The 24,819-nt window shown below is 37.4% G+C and overlaps 1 protein-coding gene across 7 annotated transcripts; it reads left to right on the top strand.

Moving 5' to 3' along the window:
- The first annotated feature begins 526 nt into the window (after positions 1-526).
- On the top strand, positions 527-23,796 carry LOC132914980 (calcium-binding mitochondrial carrier protein Aralar1). 7 transcript variants are annotated; one of them, XM_060974568.1, is made up of 21 exons: positions 10,188-10,322; positions 10,663-10,834; positions 10,914-11,209; positions 11,295-11,717; positions 13,259-13,315; positions 13,433-13,575; positions 13,680-13,795; positions 13,865-14,004; positions 14,063-14,209; positions 14,282-14,423; positions 14,494-14,587; positions 14,978-15,013; positions 15,636-15,726; positions 15,850-15,925; positions 16,141-16,259; positions 16,335-16,505; positions 16,603-16,743; positions 16,809-17,003; positions 17,093-17,195; positions 17,841-17,931; positions 18,258-23,796. In XM_060974568.1, the coding sequence occupies exons 4-21, from the start codon at positions 11,703-11,705 to the stop codon at positions 18,430-18,432; spliced, it is 2,052 nt and encodes a 683-aa protein (XP_060830551.1). In that variant the 5' UTR covers positions 10,188-10,322; positions 10,663-10,834; positions 10,914-11,209; positions 11,295-11,702; the 3' UTR covers positions 18,433-23,796. The 7 variants fall into 7 exon arrangements, with proteins under 7 accessions (XP_060830548.1, XP_060830552.1, XP_060830550.1 ...); XM_060974570.1 differs by lacking the exon at positions 11,295-11,717 and having other exon boundaries at positions 10,914-11,130; XM_060974567.1 differs by lacking the exons at positions 10,188-10,322; positions 10,663-10,834; positions 10,914-11,209; positions 11,295-11,717 and adding exons at positions 7,800-7,916; positions 8,053-8,134.
- The last annotated feature ends 1,023 nt before the right edge of the window (positions 23,797-24,819 follow it).

Genomic DNA, 24,819 nt, shown 5'->3' on the forward strand with positions numbered 1-24,819 from the left:
TAATCGTTGTGCGAAATACAACCTTACGCAATGATAAGTCAACTTCATCTACATTTTTTACAACTTTCTCCATCATATTTGCCATAAACGATTATACTTTTATAGCGCTTTGGTACTTATGACATGATGCCTTATTAAAATTAAAAGTGCCCAAAGGTATACAAATTAAATTTGTTACTCTCTGACCATCCTTTTTTCTGGCGTTAACTATCACAATAATATCTATTATAACATTCTATTTTATTATCGACCGACTAAAAATTTTGTAATTCAAATTAAATGGAGATTAAATTTTCCATTTAAATTTTAAATAGAAACGGAACTAAAGAGACTCGTCAAAGGTACATAAACAGATAAATCGAGTTTATTTAGGAAAACATAGATAAACGTAGATAACTCTTGAGAGATAACTCGATCGATAATGAAACACAATATTCAAAAAGTAGCGCGCTTTTGAAGCTCGCTAGTGCCACTAGCGAATGGTGATAGAATGGTCGACGAGATGGCGTTAGCTGACTGGTTGACGCACAGTAGTATGGCAGCTTCCGTTTCGTCAAGTGTTTTCAAAGAACAGGTGAGCGTTTCGTAGAGTGCGTCGCGACTCTTTGGATAGATTGACGGTGAAGAAGCTCGCTACTGAGTTCCCTCTGGTGTTGTGGCCCGGTGTGTGACTGTGTGTGTGAGAGTGTGTCGTCGAACGTCGATTTGAAAAATTTCAAAGTTGACTTTTATAGAAGCGGGCCTGTATCGTTCTTTAGGTGTCTTGAATCTTTTCTCCTCGAGTTTTGCTACAAACTCGTGCGTGCAGGGACCGATCGAGGTAAAAGCTTCCTGCTGGGAATGTTGATGGACTCGCTTCTCGTTCGAGCATCCTGCCAAGAGGTGGGTAAGTTTTGCCGATCTGTTCACCTGGTTACGCGGTACGCCGTACCGCGTACGCTGTCTTGACATAACGTTCGCTCGAGGTAGACCGTCTCTCTCAAAATCGAGATGCTTCTTTCCGGCTTTATTCATGCTGTTTATTGCTTGCACCTCGAACGATTGATTTTCCGGTTATGTCGAATTTAGATCTTTTCACTTTGGATGATCATCACAGATAATTTTTTCATAGTGAATGCGAAAGATAAAAGCTGGAGTATCCATATATACAGTTTACCGAAATATTCTCTTCTAGGTTGATCCAGTAGAATGATAGATCTTGAAACGAAGCATAGTCTTCTCTATTCTCCTCTCTTAAAAAATACGTCTTATTCTCCAGTTCCATTCTCTTATCTGTTATTAAAATTTGTAATAAAGGACTGGCCAGGAAATGGTAACAATCGGCCAAATCCAATATTCATTTCGTGCGATATGTGTCATAGAAATGCGAACTGGTGGTTTAAATATGCATCTAGTATAACCGTACTTATAACAGCAAGCACAAACATTATAAAATATAATTAAACTTGTCCGAATCGTCTCACTACGGATGAATCATCCATTCAAGAAATCAAGAGCAGAGATTGATTTTACTCTGTTCACTAGTCACTCTGGATGAAAGCATGCTTTTCGATGAATCATCCGTGACGATCATCCAAAGTGAAAAGGTGTAAATTCGGCTTTAGCTTGATTTTCATCGAGCTCTGCCGTAGAGACGGAAGCGGTACTGGCCGAGTGACATCTGCATCGAGTTGGACGTGTCCACGAATGGCGGTGCGAATATCGATCCTCTGGAGTCTCCGGCCGCGAGGCCGTCTTGTTTTCGAGGTCACCAGGACTTCAGTCGCAATCCTCACTCTCGATCTTGATATCTTCGTCGCAATCCCTCTTCTTTCCCTTTTCACGCACCCCTTTTTCACCAAAGCGTCTATTGTCATTCTCTTTATCATTCCCTCGCCTTCCCTTCCATCTAATGTTACTGGATGATTACTATGATCGTTAACATCCTGTCTTCCATCGTACCACAGATTGCCCGTAGCGATGAATAGACAACATGTACACCAAAGAATTTGTTTTTACCATTGATAACGTGTACAATGACTCATGAAAGTCTTTGAACATAATATTGAAATTTCATCAACATTGTAATGAGATTCAACTACCATGATTATGTTGGAAAAGTTTGAAATAAATGTGAAAATACAACGGCTACTACAATATGCAATACTTGATACAGTATGTGTTGCGAATTCTCAACTAGGTAACGATCAGTCAGGTTGCAACTGATCGGTTGATGTCGTGAACGCTATTAACGTTCAAGGTGGAGGTAGATTACACATGCCGAATAATGTTATGCTTAGTTGATTTATTTCCACACTGTAGTATAACGTGGAGAGTATGACGCTCTTTGAAGATTGGTTGTAAAAGCCGCGCCTGGTCCTTATATACTAACTCTCTGTCCCAGGGTTGTCCTCCTCACCATGGTTTTCATGAAGTGGGAATCTATTCTTTCCAATCTTGTACTTGTGTATCCTCGTTGGCGCATCTCCTCTGGTGTTGCTGATTGATACCAGATGTTTACTTTAGAGCAGACCCATCGAGCATTTGGTGCTGGGTGGATGATAATTAACCTTTCTATGAGGTCCGCAAAGTGTAGTTTAAGCAGGAAATGTAAAATTCTATTTACCGACTTGTGGGGCCCGCACATTTAGAGTAACAGAATAGAGTAACAGTTCGATAGCTGTGAAATTTTTGCCAGTTTCGAAGTTGTTCTGGAAAGATATTTCAAGTATCTCCACACTGCACTGCGGTAGACGATTGTATCCTTTAGGTGTTGAGGTGACAGTCTAAGGTAACTAGGGAATAGTGGAAAGGCAACTAAGTAGTACAGTAACCTCGATGTGTAAGAATTTTGGCGCATAACTTACATAAGTGGTCGAGGAAATCGCTGAAAGTGTCCTATTTCTAGAGATGCAGGAACAAGCGTGGGGAATGCAGACATTCGATCCAAATCGAACGATATATGTACTACTACTTACAACGTGATGAGCGCAAGAATCCTTCCGTGTTGTACTTTCAAATCTTATTTTCAAGTACCGATTGATATATCCCATGAAATGTTAGCTTTTTGCATCGGAAACAAAATTTAAATAAATTTCCAAATTTTTATTTTCTCCTACATTATCGATATATACGATATTTCGATTAATCGATATACGTGCTTACAAATCGATTTATTTTCTTGCATCGAAAACAAATTAGATAGATTATATATTTACATATTCGATATTTCTATCGATCGATATACACATGTATTGTACATAGCTGTATCGATTATTGATATGTCTCTGTATCGAGCAATCGATATCTCTCGATCATATTAAACATTGAGAAAGCGATTTAGTGTTTAGACGTCGCCATATATAATTTCTTGAATCCAGAAATTCATGTAATAGTGTTCTTATGAAATTGAATGTCTTTTATTCCATTATCGAAGTATCGAAACAAATTGTCGATTTCGTATAATTTTTCAAATGAAAAAAACGCTGTATTACGTATTTAATTCCTTTTACAATAAAACAGAGATATTTTGTTTATAGAAACAGTTCATGATTCATCATATTTCCATCTTATTCTTTTTTTCGTTCCAATAAATACCATTGGTGACGTTAAAGTGCGTTGAAAACCAGTAGAAACCGGTATCACTTTAGCGATCTAACGAACTGTATTTTCAGAGATATTAATAGACTCGAGAATAAAAAATAAATATTTTATGACAAATATTTCGGACTATACACGTGACAAACAATTACTAATCCGTTGTACTTGCGTAAATCTTTACAATAACAGTAACAATAATATTGGTAGAGAAAGACACATTTCTTGGCGTTATATGACGCTCAACGAATGTTATCGCAGTACACAGCCTGTTTTTCTTTTCTTTGCCGTGGCACTTTCTAATCGCTCGTTCTTGAGTAACACTGTCTATTATTTAGTATTTGGAAACTGCGTGCGTTGACCGGTTCGTTTATCGAGTTCTCAACAAGGCTTTTTTATCGTGTCCCGGATTTCACAACACACGTGTTTATTGTGTACTTTTATCGCAGAAAAACAAGCTGAAACATGAGGAGACACCTTAACACGTAATAATCTAGTTACTAGAGCAATATGCATTTTTTATCGATTTCTCAGATTTTGTCCATTTTGGTGAATTTTATTTATTTGCCGATTACTTTTATTTTTTAGGATCATTAATAGCGAAAGAAGTTGATTACAAAAGAAGCATAGATTTACTTCCTGCAGCCAGTACAGGAACTTTAAGCTTGAATCTCTAAAAAGTCGGCCAGAGAAGACTAAAGTCGTATTATTTCGCAAGCGATTTAAATCCTGATTCCCTGACCTTCGTCGTCGTTTTTCTATCTAAAAGTAGTTATTACTCGAGCAATTTGTCACTGAATGTAAAATATTATTTTGGAAGACGTAAAACGTGTTTATCGATGCATCGATAGTTTTCTTTAGACTCGATAAAAGTTGGTAAACATCAGAAACGTCACGCACACGACAATTACGATTACTTCAAGGTCGTGTCGACATTGGCGATAAACATTCGAGGTAATCGACTAAAATCGTCTATTTATTTTAATTCATTCGCCACGTACGTAATTTGTACAGCAGATGAGTGATTGTGACTGTTCCTACTGGTGAATCAATTTTATTATCAGTTCCAGGAAGATCTGTCGCGAAGAATACACCGCATTGCCGTAACTGTTTTCTGCGCAAGTCATGATTTTTCTCAAGATAAAATACAACATCCGATCACGGCTCGATAATTTCTTAATAAGTAAAAATTTCGTAACTTGATACACACATAACACATAACTTGATAAATAATCATTGGGCTGTCAGCTGATAATCGATTTAGCAGGTAATTATACAATGAGGTTTAATATACTGAGATGCTTCTGCATCTTTGAAATTAGGATAGTAGTGTAGCGTTGTAGATAAGAAAATACCGAACTAAGTTTTCTGATAATTCGCAGTTTAATATTAACAGTAGTTGGTTGATGAAATGATTGTCTAATTAAAATAAAGTTAAAGGTAGTATCAGACGTCGATTGCAACTTTTATAATTGAGTGGAATGTTTTTTTAGTCTGATGATGGAATTATGGAGTCAATAGCCTTTGGTGGTTTGCGAAAGCTCGTAGATTTTAATGGAGCAGACCGAAAATACTGCGACTCGAGATTTTCAGGCCATGCTAATTTCGACCATCGTATTTTGCGTGAACAACATTGCGTAAAAACCATGATCATCTAGTCTCGTCTAGTTCTACTTATCTTTTCTTTTCCTCAATTAATCAGATAAAAAATGTCCAATTTTTTAAATCTGTTTTAGTAAGTAATGGACGTGGAACGGTAGCAGCAAGTGCTGAATCGGTTCAACGTTGAATTTGATCGACGATCTGGAATTTAGAAGTAAAGAGAAGATCATGATGTAGCGATGAAGATATTTGTATTTTTTATTGGAATGGTAATTTCAGCCAACAATATATATTACAAATAATATAGGACGCGAGATTTATATTCGGGGCGGTATAAATACGCGTTCTTGCTATCTCCTAGCACCAGATACAGTCTACATATATTATTACTTTTACGCTGGATACGTGCCTAAAGGCGCCCCTTGATCTTCGATTTCTGCCGTAATTTCACCCTCTATCTTTACCAATTTCTACTGTTATTCTAGAGTGTAATCATCTATAGCGACCAACTGAACCTGTATTTAATATCCCCTCTCGTTGAGAGTGTTAAAAGAAAATAAAATAATCATAGTATCTATAACGTTAAGTTTGAAATTATATGAGAAGGAAGAAGAGAAAGAAAATTGAAGACAAAAGTAGAACAAGGGAAGCAGGAATCGTTTATATACAATGAATTGTATACTGCTGTCTCGTTAAAAAGGCTCGTCGTTGACCTGAAAACGCCGTAGAATTTTTTTTTGAAACGTACAGTTTTCTAGTAAAATGGTATGCGTTTCTCTCACGGTTGCGAGATTCATCCTGAGTTCAACGCTGTTCCCTTCGCATTGACCCAATTCCTTTCGCATAACGCGAGGCCTGGATATGGGTATTATTATCCCAGCCACGGCATTATTCTACCGTGAATTCGTTCGATTTACTGACGAACTCGCGTTACCTTTTCAATCCTATCTTCGGTTAATCCCCACTTCTTTTTTTATTTTTTAAAATCGATAGAGGTACGTTTCCATTTTATATTTATCGGGACGCATCTACGATGCGCTTTGTCCAGAGATAATTTGTTTGATCACGTTGTTGACATCCTTTGGTTTTGTACAAATCTTGTACATCTTTTCAAAAGAATTAGACTAATATTTACAAATAGAATCTTTCGAGTTAACTTTTACAAATATCTTAAAACTGATAATTTCGGAAATGTAGATTTACAATGTAGATTCTTTTAAAATTGATGATTTTGGAGATGTAGTCTTGTAATGTAGATTTTTGAAAAATTTATAGCTTTGGAAATGTAATTTGAAATATAGAAAATTTAGTTTGAAATTAGCAAGTAATATTTTATTCAAAAATGTATTAATATATTAAATTACGTGAACTTTTCAGTTATTAAGAGGAGATACATGTTCCACAAGAGCATAGTACGTTATCAAAAATTCTTATAATTTTCGTGCTCAAGATTTAAGTCAGTTGCGCGGAGAATCGACTGGAAATATGATAGAATTGTTGCATCAGCGTCATGTAATCAGGAATCATCACTTTTTTAAGACACGCAAGCACGCTGTTCTGGATTAGTTTCAACCGGTTTCTCATGTTGATTGTTTCTTTGACTAGATCTGGGTAAGTCCAGGATCTTAGTTTGGCTTGGATGCGCAGATAAATCCAGGTTAACCGCGAGATTTTGCATTCCCTGGCTTCGGACACGTTGGACTCAGTCGCAGAATCAGGTCGACCATGCCAGGAATCCGATTTTGCCGCAGTTTCCTTCCACACGTTTACAGTCCTTTCAGTCACCTTGATCTTTCAATCGATCTCCTATTAATTATTGATTATCTAAGCTCTCTAAGTTTAAATTTATTCGCAGAAGAAAAAGAAGAAGGCTGATATGGATTAAAAAGTAAAACACATACGTATATACGTATCAAAAAATTATAAGAAAAAAGGATGTTTGTTTTATTAACGTTTCCTCGTTTTCATTAATAATTATCAAAAGCAGTCTATTAAATACTAAAAAAAAAAAAAAATTTATTAAGAATTCATAGAAGTTTAAATTTATTCGCAGAAGAAAAAGAAGAAGGCTGATATGGATTAAAAAGTAAAACACATACGTATATACGTATCAAAAAATTATAAGAAAAAAGGATGTTTGTTTTATTAACGTTTCCTCGTTTTCATTAATAATTATCAAAAGCAGTCTATTAAATACTAAAAAAAAAAAAAAAAAAAAAAAAAATTTATTAAGAATTCATAGAAGTTTAAATTTATTCGCAGAAGAAAAAGAAGGCTGATATGGATTAAAAAGTAAAACACATACGTATATACGTATCAAAAAATTATAAGAAAAAAGGATGTTTGTTTTATTAACGTTTCCTCGTTTTCATTAATAATTATCAAAAGCAGTCTATTAAATACTAAAAAAAAAAAAAAATTTATTAAGAATTCATAGAAGTTGAAATTTATTCGCAGAAAAAGAGAAGATTATCGGTATGAAGTAAGAAGGAAAATTGATACATGTTTAAAAAGGATAAGAAAAAGGATGCAGCCGTTTGTTTGAGATCAGCTGGAAGATAAGTTGAGTATACAAAACTTTGCGATATAATCTGGGCCTTCCTGTAACAGTTTTCCCCGTAAGAGGGTCGGGGACCTCGTGTCCACCTCCCAGCGTGAACCTGCACCAGTTGCGTTGTGAAACTCGTGAGGTCGGCCGTGGGCTCACCACCGCCAGTCACGCCTGGATCGTTCTCGAGGTAACTTCTCTCTGGAGGCGGCACGATCCACTTATATATATCGTCGTCATGTGATTCGGGACCAAAAGACGTATCGTTCTTTTTTTATCGCGTTTATGTGCATTTAATAAAAATAAGTGACTGATTGAATTCTCAGGTGTCGGACTCTTACTCGTTGAACTAGAAAATTGGATGAGGAAGGGAGAATGTATCAGAAGAACAACGGCGTTTACGAAGAGGTCAGCTGGGATCATTTTAAACCATTTTTACACTGAAATTCGTAATCTCCAAGTCGCTATTAATGGTGCACTATGATTTTTCTAATTATAATTATAATTTCGAAAAACGAATCGCCGTGAGTGTGAATTGTAAATCGTGATTTGTTGTTTAGTCTAGATATCTGGGGCGAAACAGGAGAACGGAGAAGAGACGTGGAAATAGTGATTTTTTCGAGGAAGTGTTCGTGAGGCTTGAAAAACAGTGAAGTAATTTGATTGGAATGCGGTTGATGGTTGAATGCGAGTTTTGTTACATGATACGTGCTGTATGTTGGAACTGTTCCGCTAATAAGTATCTGCTTTGGTGCTAATTGAATCCTATGGCAGGAAAGAATTGTCAGAGGCGATCTTCCTCTTCGATATCCGATATCTGATATGGAGTTGATAATGTCGTTCTTATCGACTAGAATATCGTGAGACTAGAAAATCTAGAGACTTTAAAGTATGTCCCGAGTTTCTGAAAAGAAAATAGGCTTCTTTAAACGATATTAAAAAAATACTTTGAATCTAAGTTAGTCTCGCATAAAATAGGATTTATTAAAAATGAAAATATAGTCGATATTAGGAACGTCATTTACAGCAGACACGAAACGAGACATCGAAGTCTACGATTTTAATTTCCGAAGCAAATAACATTCTTTAAAAAGCTTAGGATCATCGAGACATGTTAAAAGCAGTGTAAACAAATTCCAAGTCAATCGCTCTTCGATTCTCGTGAGAATAAAATTACCAAGGCTAGTATAAAAGCTTGTGTTCCAAGGAAACGAAGAAACGTCGTTAAAAGATCGTTAGAGAAGAGGTAGATTATCTTGAAAAGATACCACTGATCAGTATAATTAAAATTACAAGGTAACCAGATAGATAATTGCCAAGAATGACGGTGTAATATCAATTGTTCAAGTCTGTTCATTACGTAAACGTGTAATCTTGTTTTTGTCGAGATCATCCGCAGTCCAATCCATCGGTGGCTCCCGACAGCAGACTGAAATTCCTTAACCGCATTAGATGCCTTCCAAGTTAGGTATATATGTACATGCCTATTCCGATCCTATACGAGATCTTTGACTCGCATCGGATTATCTGTCGTCGCTTTTGTATTCGCTCTTACCGTCTCGAGGCACACCTGTTGCTTCTTTTCCTTTTTTTCCAAGACCTTTTCGACCGTTCCGAGAGATCTAACCGATTAGACGGGAAACGAGGATGGCCCGTGAAGAGGAATTACTGGAATTAGTATTGGAAGCCGTCTAGACTGCTACGATCAAACGTACCCTCCGTTCGCTTTCATATCAGAAAAAGAGAACAAAGAGAAAGCTTCAACAGCGTGATGCAACTGATAACGAGAAGAATATTTAAGTGATTCAGTGTTATGAGTATTGCGATACGCGCAATCAGATAATACGGTTTTCTCGCTACTGTTAACACATCCGAGTAACCCTGACTTCAACACGGAGTGGAAATGGCAGGCCTTGACATTACGAATTTAAATTCTTCGAAATGTTCAGTTCATGGGAATAATTGCCAGTCAAATTTAACGTTCGTTATTGGTATAAGGAAGTTGGAAAAGACGATGCGATATATATTAGTCACGATTCACTGTAATATATGTAGAGATAATATAACGGTTGAGTGGCCTTGGTCCTAATTATAAAACTTTTCCACGTCATAGAATAAGAAACGAATTTTCTTAAAACGCTGTCAGCATTCTTTCCGATCATTCTTTTTAATTACTGCTATTTTTAGTTAAGTGTTTGCGTATTTTAGGCTCGATTGCAGACCGCAGAAAACACAATGGCAATAAATTGCGCCATTTTGTATTATGTTGCAAGCCAGCGGAGGTAAAACGATTCCCATTAAACTCGACCATGGCTCTAATCAGAGTTCTGTGCACTGATAGAATCTCAGTTCCACCAGGGAAACTTATATTTTCCCTGAAACGAACACACACTCAACGGCGATGAATGTATCTATACAGGTCGTTGTAAATCACGTGTTAAACATGGCAGGAAATCCTCTGGGCGTCACTCTTCTATTATCTATTGATTACACAGCTCTTTTGCGGAAGAAGTTTGCCTCTAATTCACTTTTTAACATTTTGACGTCGGTGCACTGCCACGTGCACGTAGTTTCACCTGCCGCACAATTTGACAAGGTAAATATGTAAATGAAAAATACGGCAACGCTTGAAAAAAATGAAAAATAACATTTATTGCCGTCGCTAGTGCTTTAAAAACGCAAGACATCGCTTCAGGTCTCCCAACGTCAGTATGTTGATTAAGCCACGTAAATGGTACACATATGCATAATATCAGGAAAAAGAATTAGAGTTTGTTTCGGATACAAGGAAGTTATTGATATAAAGATTCCTAATAGAGTTTTCAAGAATAAAATTAGCTCGAGTTGACGTACAATTTAAATTATTAGCAATTATTATCAATTATAAGCTGTGTGCTGTATATATTATTTAGATGTTCATTTGGCGTTTACCTTAGGTATCTGATATACGTTATAGGAGTGTGAAAAAATAGTTAATTAATGGTTTCATTAACGTACGTCGATAAACGACACGTGCATCTGCGTTGGGAACCAGTTTACGGGATTATGTAACACGTGGCGTTGCAAAATGGAAGCAACTGATCCGCTGGTTAGCCAAGACACGCGCTCGTGAGTACACAAAAATACCTGCTCTTGACAATGATCGAGATCACTAGTGTCGTTTAACAGATCTGCTTTCCATTCAAAGAAATAAAGGAAATTGCGAGAAAAAAGATAACAGAGAAATTAGAAGCAGAAGAAACGGGAATTCTTGCTGAAATATGGGGACTACATGAAGAGGAAATAAAAAAAAAAGGGTCAGGAGAAGAGATGAGAAATGGACGTGTGGAGTCGGAGGAAGCAAAAAAGAGTTGGAATGAGATTGAGGACATGTAGACGGTATAAAAAAACCAGGAAGCTTCCATGTAAGTTAATGCCAGTAATGGCTTCGACCCACTTGCGATCATCTTCGATGTCCAAAACGTTTCCACGGTATTTGAACAAGTAGGAAATCATTCTTCAGTTAGAAATATCTCACGCTTCGATATCTGAGTCTGTAAACATTTGTACAATTAACATGGATTTCTAGGATCCTTTAAGAATGTTATTTGCCGAAGAAGTTAGGAGAGGCGAAGAGGTAACACGCTATCGCTGAAACCAGAAGAAAAAGGCAATGGTCTTTGAGATAGCCACGGTGGAGGGAGTCGTAGCAACGTTCTCTTTTCGTACAGCAAGGCTGAATCAGTCTCATCGTGACTTCCGCGCGTGAAGCACGCGCTTTTCAATCATTGCCATTCTTTCATCGCAACGTACATATGCGTTACACGCATACTGTTCCTCGGAAGCACCTACTGATCATTTTTTGTGCCATTTTCAACCTCAGCATGCTGATTTCAAAGAACGGTTAACGTCGTTGCCGTGAAGAGATATTGTACGCGACTGTCCCATTTTTATCGGACCCTTTTTACATACGGAAAGAAGAACCCAGAGATATATAATGTGGGGAATGCAGGTGTGTCTTCTCTGGTGTTACGTTCACGTGGAAGTGTCGAAAGAGACTCCAGGTCCTTTGGCTTTTCTTGTCTTCATTTTCTGTTACCATACTGTTATAGATCACAATGGACACGTATCGTATCTTGTATTATTCTCATACATGATGAATATGCGACCTTTCGACCTCTGTGTTATCTGTTTTGAAAAATTGACCGAGAACAGTCACCGAGTAAATAATCTGTAAAATATTGTATTCGAAGGATGGGTGGATTATTTTTGGGAACTATTCATATTTCTTTGATAGAACGACAGCGTTGTCTTCGCAACGTTGGCGCACTGACTGACTGGGTCATATTATTGCATTATTTTCTGCGTCAAGTTCTCGAACGTGGCGCGACCGTGAAAAAGCGAATATAATAGAGGCAGCCTACTACTCACGCGACTAGTACGTGACACGCCTTCTGCATACATTAATGTCAGAAAGGTTCGATCGTCTTAACGTGCTTTTCTCTGGTTGTATATGTTTGTTGTTTTCTTTCGAACTTTCATAAATGGAAGTTACGATATGTAGGTTACTTATTTGATAGAAGAGCGAGTATAGCAATTAGTAGCGGAACTCTCTGATAATTGGATGTACGAGCACGTGTAGTTTCTGTTTCAAGATTGTTATTCGCTAGAGTATGCAAATGCAAAAATCTGTGTAAATTTAATTTCCCGTTCAGTCCATGATACGCTCTCGGAAGTTCGCTTTACACACTTTTTGTGTTTCTTCTTTGTTTTTCGGATTTCCGGGCACCGTTTACTTACTTATTTACTTACGGTAGCTAACAACCGTTTACTTACGGTGGCGCAAACATCATGTGGTACTCGATAGAATTATTAAATGACAGAGGCAACCGACATCGTGATCCCTTTTTAGATTGGCGTTCTTAAGTTCAGTCTCACCTTTGAACTTTGAACTATACGACTCAATGGCTGTTGTAATGTCAAACGTACATTAATGTAACGTTGTTCATATTATTAATGGAATCAGCTGTGTTTATATTTTGTTATGCTATGGTAGCGCCATAGCTGGTTCTTCTTGGTTTTATATGTGGAATTTCATAAATCGCAGTACATTCTGTGTTTTTGATTCATTATTATATATGTATACTATCTGCGGTTTACGTAATTGTACGTGCAACTTAATGCAAATGCTTTTTGTATTATGCGACGGTAAATCCTGTCGCTGATAACCCATGGTTCATAGACGTTATTTGCCTTCACTTTGAGATAGTGCCATTATGTTGTTTGTTAATATGCTAGCGTGCTAGCGTGTAGTACAAGCCATAATCAAGCTCGTAAAGTTTGTAACAACCAGTGGTTATTGCTGAATTCTGAACTTCTGACGTAATGTCTCAATCTTCGCTGTCATTCTTACTACCTTCGAATTGATAATGTCGATAATCGACGTCACTCGTGGAACACTTCAATTCTATCGTTAGTTAATCTTAAGGCAATTTTTTGTCTCAAATTATTTTTCTCTTTCAAAATATTATTAATCTTATATGCAATTTCTAGGGTTCCGGATATTTAAAGCGTGCAAATACTGAACGCCTCCATGAAATATTTAATCAGGTAAACGATCCAATTTTAATTGGTTCTCATATAATAATTAAGGTTTAATGATTACACCATCGTTACACACAGTGATTGTGTTATATCGAATGAGTAAAAAATAAACGAAAATTGTAGTACGCTTCACAAGAGAAGAATGGCGAGTGGTTCATGACCCCGTCTGACTTTGTCCGGAGTTACCTTGGACTCTATACCAATCCAGATTACAACCCTGACTCCGTCAATCTGCTCGCTGGTATCGTCGATACCAGTAAAGATGGGTTTGTATTAAATCTTTATCCTTTTCTATGTTCGTGAAAAATTAAATTTTATAAAATATTTTCTAAATGAAATCCTAGACATAAAAATGTATCTTTTTCTACAGGCTCATATCGTTTGCTGAATTCCAAGCGTTCGAAGGGCTTCTTTGTGTGCCAGATGCCCTGTACAAGACAGCCTTCCAGCTGTTCGATACTAATGGAAATGGAATGGTTACATTTGGTACGTGGAATCTCCTTCTAAATTCTCGATTAATTAACAATGAGTTTCTAACTTGTATTTGCTTTGTAGATGAGTTCGCTGAGGTGATGAAGAAAACTGAACTCCATCGGCGGATGCCTTTCAACATGGACAGCAGTTTCATTAAACTTTATTTCGGAAAGGATAAGCAGCGACTGATTAGCTACGCGGAGTTCAGTCAATTCTTGCACGTAAGTTCTTGATAGGGAAACTTTTAGTTTCTGAAGCGTTAAGATATTCTGTTTTTAGGATTTTCACGAAGAATACGCGGTAGAGGCATTCAAGAAATTCGACAAGGATGGTCAGGGTTTTATTTCAGCGCTAGACTTTCAGGATATCATGCTGAGTATCAAAAGTCATTTGCTGACTAAGGATGTGAGGGATAACTTAGTTGCCGTGAGTAATCGATCTAGAGTGTTCCTTTATCGATGTATAAAGGAATGGTTAATTGATTTACGATAATTATAGGCGGCCAGCACCGGGCAGGGCGGACGGAAAGTCAGTTTCCCATATTTCATGGCATTCAATTCCCTCTTGCACAATATGGAACTCATCAAACGTATTTACCTTAACGCGACGAACGGCCATAGATTCGAAGAACTTACTAAAGGTATTTGCTTCTTATTCCTAGTAAATATGGGAAAATAAAAGAAATGTAACGAAATGGTCGATCGTTTCAGAGAGGTTCCTTTATTCCGCACAAATGATGTCACAGATCACGCCACTGGAGGTGGATATTCTTTTTCAACTATGCGACCTGCTACATCAAACTGGGTGAGTATCTCCAATCCTGAGAGCGAGCCATCCTCCTTGGCATCGATAGATCGTAGAAAGGTCACGTGGAACGAGTAAAACGTGCGATTACGATTTTTCCACGCTGGCCTGGTCAACGAGAAGCAATATGTGAATCATTATAGAATTAAGATGCTATCGTTGCACCAGCAAGCAAACATCGTCATCATCCAAAAAATGTCGAGTGTCTCTTGGCAAAGGAAGGATGGAGATTATCCCTGCTGAAACAATCATTTCTAAAAACCGCCTTCTATGCCTACCAAATAAGAAACTAAAAGCTTTCCACATAATAATTTCCGATCTTTTGTGAACGCCAATTAAAGTTCTCATGATTGAATACGTTTGTTTACGTGTTTACGCTGCCTGGATCAGATCTACGGAAGATGACGAGGCAGATTCGCGGCTTGGGTGCGTCTTTGTATTACAAGAATAATCACGTGCTATAAATTCGTTCTAACGCATAAACGCTGGCCTCGCGCGAAAGTAACGGGAATTCCTCTATGATACGGAAACGATGAATTTAGAAAAATTAGTTGAATATTTCCACCATTTTTAGCTAAATTTGCAATGCACGTTCTTTTCTAAATTCTAGGTTTGCTGTTCTTTAGAGTGACAATTCCCATTTCTTTTGCCAATGTATTTGTATGTACATAAATCGATAATATACACATTGTCTTCACCTACTTTCTTTAGCATTTGTCTTAGGACGATGGTATTTGTAAACGTTTGCACATCGTGGGCACTAACGATATTCCATTTTATCCAGACTTAAGGATATGTTTAAGGAACTCTCTTGTATTGACAGGATCTTCATTTTTAGTATCGCTCGAAGCAGTGCCATCGACGTCCTTACTATAACGACCATCCTAGAAATACCTTGTTCTTTTATATTTCTTTTTTTTCTTTTTTTAATCTTTAAATTGAAAACGATCTCTTTCTTCCTTCCCCCAAGTTTTTGTTTTCTTAAACTGCTTTATCTTCGCCATGGTTACGGATCTACATATTGAGCACGCATTTTCTCGAATTTCAGGAAAATAATGTACAGTGATCTCGTGGCTATTACTCCTGAGCAGTATTTCAAGCAAATCACGAAACGCTTAGCTGAGATCAAAGCGGTGTCGGTAAGTGTGGTGACAGAAGAATACTCAAGCCAATCAGCTGACACCAGAATTACCGTTGAGAACAATCTATGTTACCGAAATCACGTTAGCTTCGTTGTTCAATAGTCAGTGTTCTTGTTTCAGAGTCCTGAAGACCGCGGCGTGGTAGTGCAGATACTCGAGAGCGGATACCGCTTTGTTTTGGGATCCATAGGAGGAGGTAAGTTCGCCAGTTCCCACCATTTGTTACTTTTCTTGCAGCCACGGAGGTTTTTGGGATACCAGATTTACTAGTTCTCCTAATATTTTGCTAATGAATACAAAGTATTTGGGAAATTGCTTTTTTAAACTTGGAACGTCAACTCTATCAGGAGTGGAATTAAGCAATGGTAGTATTGCAAGTAAAAAAGACTAGATGGAGGATATTTTCTTTAGCTGTCGGCGCTACAGCCGTCTACCCCATCGATTTGGTGAAGACGAGGATGCAAAACCAGAGGACCGGCTCATTGGTTGGGGAGCTGATGTACCGAAACAGCTTTGACTGCCTGCAAAAGGTTGGAATCGAAAAGTCTCGCCACGATACACTGCCTACATTGTTAATTATGAAGTTGGTATCCTGCGTTTGACAGGTGATCCGGCACGAGGGCTTCTTCGGCCTTTATCGAGGTTTGGTACCACAGCTGATGGGCGTAGCGCCAGAAAAGGCCATCAAGTTGACCGTCAACGATTTCGTCAGAGATAAGTTCATGGATAAAAACAGCAATTTGCCCCTTTTCGGGGAAATTATAGCCGGGGCCTGTGTAAGTGATCCATGAACATCCCTTGACCTTTCACTCCTACGGTAAACGATAAATCCCCATGATTTTAATTTATCGAGAATCTTTGTTTGTTCTCTAGGCTGGAGGATCTCAAGTAATATTTACGAATCCTTTGGAAATTGTCAAGATCCGGCTGCAGGTGGCTGGTGAAATAGCAGGAGGAACTAAAGTTAGAGCTTGGACTGTCGTCAAAGAGTTAGGCCTCTTCGGCTTGTATAAAGTGGGTATACAATAAGTATAATCCAATTGGAGCGAGTATTTGATATGAAACTCTTAATATTTCAGGGTGCAAAAGCTTGTTTCTTAAGGGATATCCCCTTTAGCGCAATTTACTTCCCATCGTACGCCCATACAAAGGCACGATTAGCCGATGAAGGAGGTTACAATACTCCTCTGTCGCTACTAGTATCTGGTGCGATTGCCGGTGTTCCTGCAGCAGCGCTGGTCACTCCTGCAGACGTGATAAAGACCAGATTACAAGTATGTTTTCTATATTAAACATTTCTTGCTCTTTTATTAATGAAAGAAAGAGAGAAGAAAAAAGATTGTAATATTAATTTGATTTTTAGGTTGTTGCTAGACGAGGTCAAACAACGTACAGTGGAGTGCTAGATTGTGCAAAGAAAATTTACAAGGAAGAAGGTCCGAGAGCGTTTTGGAAAGGAGCCACAGGTATCGAGTTCTATTTTGAAGTTACATTAGGGTCGGGAGAAAATTTGTAGCAATAGCGGGACGTGACATTTATTTTAAGTTCTACATTGAGAAAGTTAGTAATACATCTTTTATTTGGTCGATTGCATGCGCGGGCGTCGGCCCTGCTGCATCATTCGACTATTCTTTTTCCCCAATATGACCTGGCGTCTTACTTCTAAGTGAGTACTTCTTTTTCTCTCTGCCTGCCAGTTATCGTGACTTTTTTTCAATTTCCCAGCCAACCTCCACTTTCTTGTTACTTTTGTTTAGCCACATTCTTGTTTTAACTTATCTTTTACTAGGTCCATTGTTTTGTATGCAGAGTGGTCATCAAAAAGCATTGCATTCTCACGGTTTATCCTCATGTAACGTAATTTTTTATTTCATTCTTATCCACTGTCTGTTGATTTATGAAACTAATCACATTGTCAATTTAGTCCTAGGAAGGAAATTTTTCGAATATTTTGAATGTTCAATCCGAAGATGTGTCCATTCATAAAAGGTCATAACATTCATGTTCATATTTGGGATTCAAATCTTTATTCAGACAAAGAGTATGAACCAGTGTGTGAAAATGTAACACGAAGCAAGCGATGGTATTCAATTTGTCCTTTCATTTTACAGCACGAGTCTTCAGATCATCCCCTCAGTTTGGCGTTACCCTTTTTACCTACGAGCTTTTGCAAAGGCTCTTCGTAGTTGATTTTGGAGGATCGTAAGTGCATTTATGATTATACTTTTATTTTATTTGCGTATCGACACGCTTCTTCCCGTGTCTATTAATTTTTGTTTACTTTCAATGACCGTTTATCCATTTTGTTTAAATTTCCTGTGATTAATGTGCATTGGAATTAAAAAATCATTTGGAACTCCTTATTTTTTTGATAAGTACGTCTTCCTGAATTCAAAATTCTGTTTCTATTCGCGTAATCAGTTTGATAGCTTCAACTTCCCGTGAATCCAAGCAGATACTAACCAGAAATTTATCATCATCCATAAGGTGTTTTTGTTTCTTAATATAGCGTAAAATAATGTTTTCAGTCGACCTACAGGATCGGAGCAAAAGGTACCTGCAACGGGGATGGCAGACGAAATTCGATCGACGAATCCGGATCACATAGGAGGCTACCAGATTGCCTTGCCGATCTTCACTGGAATCGAGACGAAATTCGGTCTTTGTCTGCCCAGGTTCCAAGCAACTAGCTTCAGAAAGTAACGTCGCCAACCTGCTTCAGCTAGATGAATATGTTTGTAGCGAACCCCTCATCATTACAGAATTCCATAATCATGTCGTTCAAAACTCAGACTCTCTGAGAAGAATAAGTGAAATGAGCTCCACATAATCACGAACTGGATAAAACGGAAACCCGTCGTCGATCGACCTAGCAAATCGCGCTTCTAAGCTGAACCTGGACGGGAAGGAACACCATAGGACAGATAATCCTTAGGATCAACGGCAGAATGACGCAGGATATTATATAGGAGATAGACCAAGAAGGAAGACACGAAGAAGAGAAATATTCTTCCAAATTGATACTTGTACTAGACACACGAGAGTAAAGGAAAGGTGTTATAAATATGGTGGCTATCGGAGATTCCTTAAGTCTAGTTCGGTTAACGTGTATTTGGAATCGATGATGAAAGAGCAGCGTCAACGCGCACAATCTCCTCGGTGATAGCCTATTCATCGAAACTATGATAGCAGAGAACCATGGAAAAAGTCACACACAGGGTTTAGACAAGTTAAACACGGACGGTTTAGCCTAAGACATTGTTAAGATGAGTACAGTCTCTTTACGCTTATATCATGCAAGCGTGAAGCTCGAATGGATTAGCGATGCGAAGAAGCAGAGGAAGTTATCTTCTTTATATACTTTCTTTTGTCTATAATCTCGTAATCCTCACATCTTCACCCTTTGCACTCTACTTTAAACAGCGAATAAGAACTTCCTCAAACAACATGTGGCAAGAACGCTCCTCTTTTTCGATATCGCTTTGCTTCAGTGAGATTTCTTGAGATGAAAACGAAGGAACTGATAGTTTATTCGTGGAAATTGTGCGAAAGGTGAAATTGAGCGTGTCAATATGTTCAGTCCAGTCTTTTCAGCGAGAGAGAACCGGTTCGCGCTTCAAACCTTGCTTTACGCCGCCATGACCGCTATATTACTTTTTCTACTTTTTATATGGATCGAAGACATACTTGTTCGTACACGGTCCCGTGTGTTGAAAAATTTACACTATTTTTGTAGAGTTCTATTCGATTGTAGCGGAAGTAGAGGCTCCACGAGAGGGTTTCCGTTTCTCTAAGGACACCTACAGGTTTCAAAATCGCCTTACCGTTTCTCTCCACCCCATAGAATCGCTTTTAGAGCTTTTTACAGAGCCCCAGGAGGGCTGCACGACTTATTGATCTCTATTTTATCGAACGGCTGTAGAATCCGCCATGTTGTTCGCCTGTTTTCTACTCTTCTTCTAGTCGCAACTGCCATTCGTTTTCTTTCTTTTTCAAGTATACGATAAAACAATAGTAGTTATATAATAGTTTCGTTTGGATAATTGTAATTTCGATAAAGTTCCGATTTAATAATATGTAACCTTTCGTTCGTTCTATCGCACAGCGAGATCAGAAGAGGCTACGCCCTCGCACGTTTCTTCCTTTTTACCGGAAGCTAGTGAAAAATGTTCTGTATTGCACGAGATTCTAACGCTGTTAGGGATCACGTCCTATTTTGTCCTGCCTCAGACAATATTCTGACCGGAGACCGGAGTCTCGTATGATACTAGAGAACATCCTGCAATATGTTTCTTTTTGTAAACGTTCCCGTTCGCTTTGTGAAACAATTCGGCGCGGCCTCCACGCGTTCAATGTATTACCTATCAAAGATAATCGAGTTCTATTTGTAAGTAAGGATTTATCAGGAGCTCGAGGAGTGTTTTAAAACGATAAAAGGAGGACTGGATCCTCCGTCCATAGTTTCGTTCGCGGGCCTCGAGCTATTTTATATCACACGCGTGGATCGAGGAAACTATATGTGAATTATTTAGTCGATCGTCCGAAATATTCGAAAGGCGTAATGTTCCAATAACTTAATAACTCCGATAAATAAAAAACATTTGCTTCGATTCTTTTATGCAAATAACAATGTATACAAATTTCCTGTTTTTCTTCTTATCGTGATTATGTCTTTGATAATTTTGGACGATCAGGTTGACCAATATCGCGTTGGTTTTTCGTCGAGAGGTCTCAAAGACCGTGAAACGCTCCCTCCCGCAGTTCGATATTGTATACTATTTAACGATACACGTCGGCTCGTACTTGCTGTAGAGAAAATTAGGTCGCTTGGGACGAGCTTTCGACGCTTTCGATCGAACATTCCGAGGTATGTAGGCACAGATTCGTGAAAGTAATATTTGTACCATGCTTCGAAGTCGCCTGACCTTTCATATCATCGTGATACTCTTAAAATTAATATCTTAGACATTATTTTCCATCATTTTGTCGAAAGAATAAATACAGTAGAACTCTACTTATCTGAAATTGCCAGGGAAAAAGAGTTTATATAATTGAAGTGCTTACAGTAAGAGTTCATCGATCTTCTGTATTCTCTATAATTTTCGTTCACGTAATAGCAGCTTACATTCAGAGTGAATACGAATAGTAAAAGTGCAGTTGATTGGGTATTAATTAAAATTTCATTTCAATAAATGAAGTTTAGATAAATGGAGTTTTACGGTGTTTTAAAATAGTTTAGTTTATGTAAATTCGTCATTTGTCGCTTTTTGAGATTAGTTTGTGATCAGAACTGATTCAGGCGACTTTGTAGAGTTATCGAGGATCGTTGTATCAATCGATTTCAGCGAAATGCGACTTACTAGTAATTTTCACTACCAGCTATTGCGTATTCCTCTTTATGTGCATGTCGAAATCTCATTGGTCGAAATCTCGGGCCATCCCCTACAAAAGTGAGAAGGGGAAGGAAGAGTTTGTTGTCAGACCTCGATATAATACTTCAGTCGATTTTTTTATATGTCACAGTTTTTCCAAATTCTTTCTACAAAATTATTTGTTTTCTGTAAGAAGAACAGAGAACAGTTGTACAAATTTATGGAAAATAGCAAACGTTTCGTGAAGTACATATGTTTACTTTCTCGGTGTAATTTTATGGCAAACTTGGTCTTCCTTTAAAGCGGCAATTTGTAAATTAAGTTCTGGAGTTTAAAATTAGCGTAGATATATCTCAAATACTGAACCTATAATTGTATAAGATTAGATAATCTTAATTACTATAGTTAACATAGTACCGACCAAACTAGACTCCAGAACTTAGACAGCTTTGATCATTCTGAAAGTGGTAAACGGCGTCCATCCTTGAAACAAACTTTTCGAGGGTGTCCCGAACGAAGTTATAATTGTTAAAAGCGTCAAAGTATTATCTTGTGAGCTGACATATTGTCAATATGTATCAGGTTCAAATGATCGATATATTTTAATAACTGAACGAAGCAACGGAAAATCATGGGATAGAGGGATAAGAGACACGTGCTGTGCTCTAGGCTAGAAAGATGTATTTTCTTTGTCTGTCGTGATGTATAGTGATCAATGAAATCACGTGCAAACAGAAGAACGAAGTTGATCATGTACATAAAAGATGACAAGAATGAGTATAGAGATATCTATCGTTTGGGGCAACTGAAATGCGGAAGTGAATCGCTTTCTGGCCCGAAATATCAACTCAAATATCCTGATCATATTTCGATGTATATACATATGTTGCATATGTAATATATTTGGCCGATATGCATACGTGTCGTGCATATGACATGTACAATTCGCAAATACGAATACTGGAATACATTCAATTACGTTCGACTTGATTGATCTATAGTTGATAAAAAAGTGTGCGGTCGGTAAAAGTCGTAAAATCGATAACAGGCTTCGTTGATAACTGGTCGACGATTAACGATCGATCATCTACAGATGAAAAGTTAGAGAACCAACTATCTAAACGTTCTAAGTGCCAAATGAGTATTTTTAAAGCTAAACTTACTCTTTTTTTGGCAGTTCGACCTTTCTTTGCAAATGGTTTTATTTGCTTAATATTTCGAGTTGAAATGATTGATTGTAGGAAAGTATTCGTAGATGTTCGGGAGCATACAAAATAATAAAAGTTCACGAATCCGTCGTATGCATTCGCAGCTCAATACACTTTGGTTTTTATACCGCCACATCGTCGAAACGATTTTTCTCGATATTTCTGCACTAATCTCTAATCATCGTTCTTAGTAAGATTTATCTCTTTATTATCGTCGTCGTCACGATTTTTAATGTTGCTACGAATATTTGTCGAGTTTAATGGAAGGACAGAAGATATTCGCCGTCTCACATACATACATATATATACATACACAGAGATACGCAGCGGATGCGATTATGAAGCTTGTGCTAAAGGGAAGAAAAGAACAGGAAGAATCAGATACGCGATTCGAAGGAATTGAACAATTTCTACTCTCCATAAAGCTAGCGTCTTAAACAAGCCGATCAAGCGATTCATTTTTTGTTCCTATTTTACTTTTTATATCGCATTGCTTCATGAAAAATCTGTTCTTTCATTTTATATATTTAATCGAAAGTTTCTCCAAACGGCCTAAAACGCAAAAACTGTTTGCTTTTGTTCACAGAGCGTTTCTGAAGAACACCTGTTCTTTGTTTTTGCCGGTAACGTTCACGTTCTGTCCCAACAGAGATCGAAATGTGAAATGATGCCGGTAGGAGGCATTAGGTGGTCCCGTGATCACTAAAATAACGAATGTAAATCAACGATTCTCACTATGGATATCAATGATAGTTTAAAAGTTTTAAGGAAGAAAAAAAGGAGATTTGATATATATTGGAATTTCGATCTCTGTTCACAGGCTTCGATGTTTCGCCTGTTACGACCACTCGTTAGCGGGAGACCTAACAACACAGACAAAATAGTTACGTGATTGCACAAAAGATATAATATCAGAGGGGAACTAAATAAGCGAATTAGGATTAAAGGAACTAATTAAATTGAAAAAAAACCAAAAGATTATTATGTATATTATTCAAGTGAAACAAACACAAGTAATTAAGCTCGCTTTCATGATCGACCATCTCATATCCCAATCGTATAATGATAAAGGAAAAAGAAAATGAAAATACGAAAAAAAAAAAATGATATAAGAGATAATTTAACGAAACGATTATTATACGATGATGTAACTATCAAATATTATACACTAGGTCTTTCTTGTCCCCGTTGACGTAAATCGAATCGACGTTCTACTGATCTGTGATCATTGTCAGATTCTTGACGGTAAACCGGAAGGCCGATTAGTTAGACGATTTTGAATTCAATTCTTACGAACTATTCTCAGTCGTAATATCTTTGATAACTTAGTTTTACCTCATTGCAAATTGTAAAGATTATATATATATACATACAATTGTAAATCAAAAAAAAGCAGGAAAAAAGAAGGAAAGAAAATACCTAATTGTGAATAACACCTAAGCTGTTGTGCATATATTTTAAAATCAGAATAAATATTATTTAAAAGACGCTGGTTCAGTGATCCAATTCACTCATAAGTAGACTACGGATTGTTATGCGTTTATGAGAAATTTAAAACAGCAAATTTGCAGTAATATGCAAAAACATATCAAATAGTGAAAGTACAGTATTCTCTATTCTATGATATTTAATGGACAAAACAATGCTCTATTCAGATTCCAGTTCATTAATGATATTTATAAAAATATGTATTTTTCATAAATGTCCGCAGGCTACTCATCAGTTTTGGAATCACGACAATAAAAATACGAACAATTACGACTCGTAATATTTCATAAAACGAATTACAGACTTTTATATTTAAATAAGGTAATTTAAGTAAGGTAAGTGAAAGTGAATTAAATCGTCGTGGTTCCAGATACTCGCGTTACTTAATTTGCGTTAATTTACACTGTGCTTTTATTCCTATTTTCGTCACGCAAATTTTTCCGGAAAACAAGCGTGGTTGTTGGTCGTAATTTAGGTATGTCACGATGGTATAGAGCTGTTAAAAAGAATTTCAACGAAACGTTAATGCCGACCGGCGTAATTTTAAATTCACTTGACTGCGCCCGCTTCTTTACGATGGTCCTCGACACTGCGCGACAGTAACGACCCCATAAAACACCCAACTTCTCGTCGTTTAGCCGAATACTAAAATATTCCGGACATTATGTCCAACATGTTATTTTCCCCGCTAAACGTAGCCCATGCAATCTTTAAAAGCACGCCAAGCTTTCTCCGACCGGCACCAAATTTCTACTATAAACGTCCTACCATGGCAATTCCTGGCAATTCTACTTGATACATTGCTGTCGGGATTTATGCGAATTTTCAGTATTTTCTTCTTCCTTTTTTTAAGAAACCCTTTATCCTCTGGAAGATTTAGAAATGAACTAACATTAAGCCTTGAAGATTTTAATACAATAAAATCATGTAATCTTATATATATATATATAATTGTAAAGATCCTGTTTCTTTTTAAAGAATTATTATTTTTTCTCTTTTTTCCAGGAACCCTTTGCTCTCCG

The sequence above is a fragment of the Bombus pascuorum genome, chromosome 15, assembly GCF_905332965.1.
Source record: "Bombus pascuorum chromosome 15, iyBomPasc1.1, whole genome shotgun sequence".
Lineage (NCBI taxonomy): Eukaryota > Metazoa > Arthropoda > Insecta > Hymenoptera > Apidae > Bombus > Bombus pascuorum.

Excerpts from the sequence above, each read along its gene's own strand:
- LOC132914980 (XM_060974565.1), top strand. The coding sequence starts at position 841 with ATGTTGATGGACTCGCTTCTCGTTCGAGCATCCTGCCAAGAG. Across the intron at positions 15,014-15,635 it reads GAGGCAGATTCGCGGCTTGG|GAAAATAATGTACAGTGATC; the intron begins GTGCGTCTTTGT and ends CTCGAATTTCAG. Across the intron at positions 17,932-18,257 it reads GTAGTTGATTTTGGAGGATC|TCGACCTACAGGATCGGAGC; the intron begins GTAAGTGCATTT and ends TAATGTTTTCAG.